The sequence below is a fragment of the Ambystoma mexicanum genome, chromosome 3p (genome assembly GCF_040938575.1).
Source record: "Ambystoma mexicanum isolate Mex_15411 chromosome 3p, UKY_AmexF1_1, whole genome shotgun sequence".
Taxonomy (NCBI): Eukaryota; Metazoa; Chordata; class Amphibia; order Caudata; family Ambystomatidae; genus Ambystoma; species Ambystoma mexicanum.
The window spans coordinates 206,121,414-206,123,455 of record NC_090925.1 but is presented as its reverse complement, the minus strand read 5'-3'; the positions used below and the strand labels follow the sequence as shown (position 1 = coordinate 206,123,455).

Here is a 2,042-nt window from a genome sequence, read left to right as displayed (position 1 = left end):
AAAATACAATAAAAGCCTTAATACAACAGGGTATCATTGCCCCCTCCAACCCCACTTGTAATACTGTGATTTATCCTATTAAAAAAGCAACGGGAGGGGCGTGGCGTATGATCCAGGATCTCAGCCCCCTTAATGATATAGTGCAAAAGGAGTTCCCTCTTGTCCCAAATCCAGCGTCCATTCTGTGCAGTATTCCAAAAGAGGCAACCCATTTTACAGTAGTGGACTTGAAAAATGCCTTCTTCTCAGTGCCCCTCGAACATGAATCGCAATACCTCACTGTCTTCACAATAGGTGGAGGAGATACCAACACTGTAGATTGCCCCAAGGTTACTGTGAGAGCCCAAGTATATTCAATAGAATACTGCATGAAGATCTTGGCAACATCAAAGTACAGATCACCATAATACAATACATAGATATCTCCTGGTATGCAGTGAAGGAGAGGAAACATGCAGAAAAGACTCTATCACATTGTTAACATTATTGGCCCACAAGGGCTACAAAGCAGACAAAAGTAAACTGCAGTACTGTCTAGCAGAAGTGCTCTATCTAGGCCAATTAATCTCAAAAGATGGCAAAAGAATAATACCGGATAGAGCAGCAGCAGTGCGTGCTGCGAGTACGCCGCATACAATAAAAGACATGTAAAAGTTTCTTGGCATCTGCAATTATTGCTGTGCATGGATTTTGGATTATGCAGCATACACGAGGCTGCTTTTAAATGGTCTGAAGGAAGCACAAAAGGAAATAGTCCCAATAAAATGGACCCCAGAAATGCATACAGTGTTCACAACGTTAAAGAGCTGATAAGCACAGCACCCGTCCTCGCGAAACCTGACTATGAGTGAGAATTATATTAATTCTCACACTCAAACGGGACACTCATTACCGCTGTGTTGAAACAAAAAACATTGCTAGGCCATAAGCCATTAGTGTATTACAACTGCACGCTCGATTCATTGATGCAAGGACACTGTGCGTGCGAACAATCTCTCATGGCAGCCGCATTTGCATTAGGAAAGAGTGACACAATTGTAATGGGTTGCTCTGTCACTTTGTATGTGGAGCATTCTTTGTTTGCCATTTTGGAACGATCAAAATCAACCCTCACCACTCAAAGAGCATCAGCATATGAGATTATTATCTCAAGCCAAAATTTCCTCATTGTTTGTTGCAAACCAGTTAACCCAGCAACATTCATTACTGAGCCATGTGCAGTACAAGATATGCAAGAACATGACTGTGCCACGTACAAACAAAATGTACTGTGAGAGGGAGAAGTATTCTTTGTAGATGGGTCAGCTTCTATATGCCCAGAAACTGGAGAAAAGCATATTGGGGTGGCGGTCATGCGAATGGAGGAAGGGGAGCATGAGATATTAGTACAAAAACGTTTACCAGCATACTATTCCGCCAAAGCAGCAGAACTAATAGCACTGAGTAAGGCGCTACACACAGCAAAAGGATTTGCAGTAACAATCTATTCAGATTCAGCATATGTAACCACTACGGTACATGCTGGTCTGTCGCACTGGAGAAGAAGGGGGTTCAGAAGAGCAGATGGGTCCCCGGTACAAAATGCAGAACTACTTAATGACTTGATTACCGCATTAGGAGAGCCCTCAGTGGTAGCTTTGGTAAAATGCCAAGCACATACTAACAACAATGATGAGATATCACTTGGGAACGCACCGGCAGATGCCACAGCCAAACAAGCAGCATATTTTCAAAAGCTACAAACCACAGAATGTGTCTTGAAAGAAGAAATACAAGAACCAGTGGAAGAGGTGTACAATGCCTTACCAATTGCACAAATAATATAAATTCAAAAGAAAGCACTGCCACACAAAAATTCATTATGGGAGAGGAGAGGGTGTACCCAGTCTCCCACTGACCTCCTATGGAGACAGGATAATACAGGAAAAGTAGTAATGCCTGTAGAATTGTTGCTTATAGCATTCCAACAACTTCACTTTACCGCCCACACTTCCAAGCAACACATCTCTGCGGATATCCAGGAAGATTGGTTTGTACCAAAC

General features: G+C 42.6%; 1 protein-coding gene across 1 annotated transcript; it reads left to right on the top strand.

The window, feature by feature from the left end:
* The first annotated feature begins 1,352 nt into the window (after window positions 1-1,352).
* LOC138579865 (ribonuclease H-like) lies at window positions 1,353-1,826 on the top strand. The gene has a single exon (XM_069650093.1). It carries the CDS (start codon window positions 1,353-1,355, stop codon window positions 1,824-1,826), a length of 474 nt encoding a protein of 157 aa, XP_069506194.1.
* The last annotated feature ends 216 nt before the right edge of the window (window positions 1,827-2,042 follow it).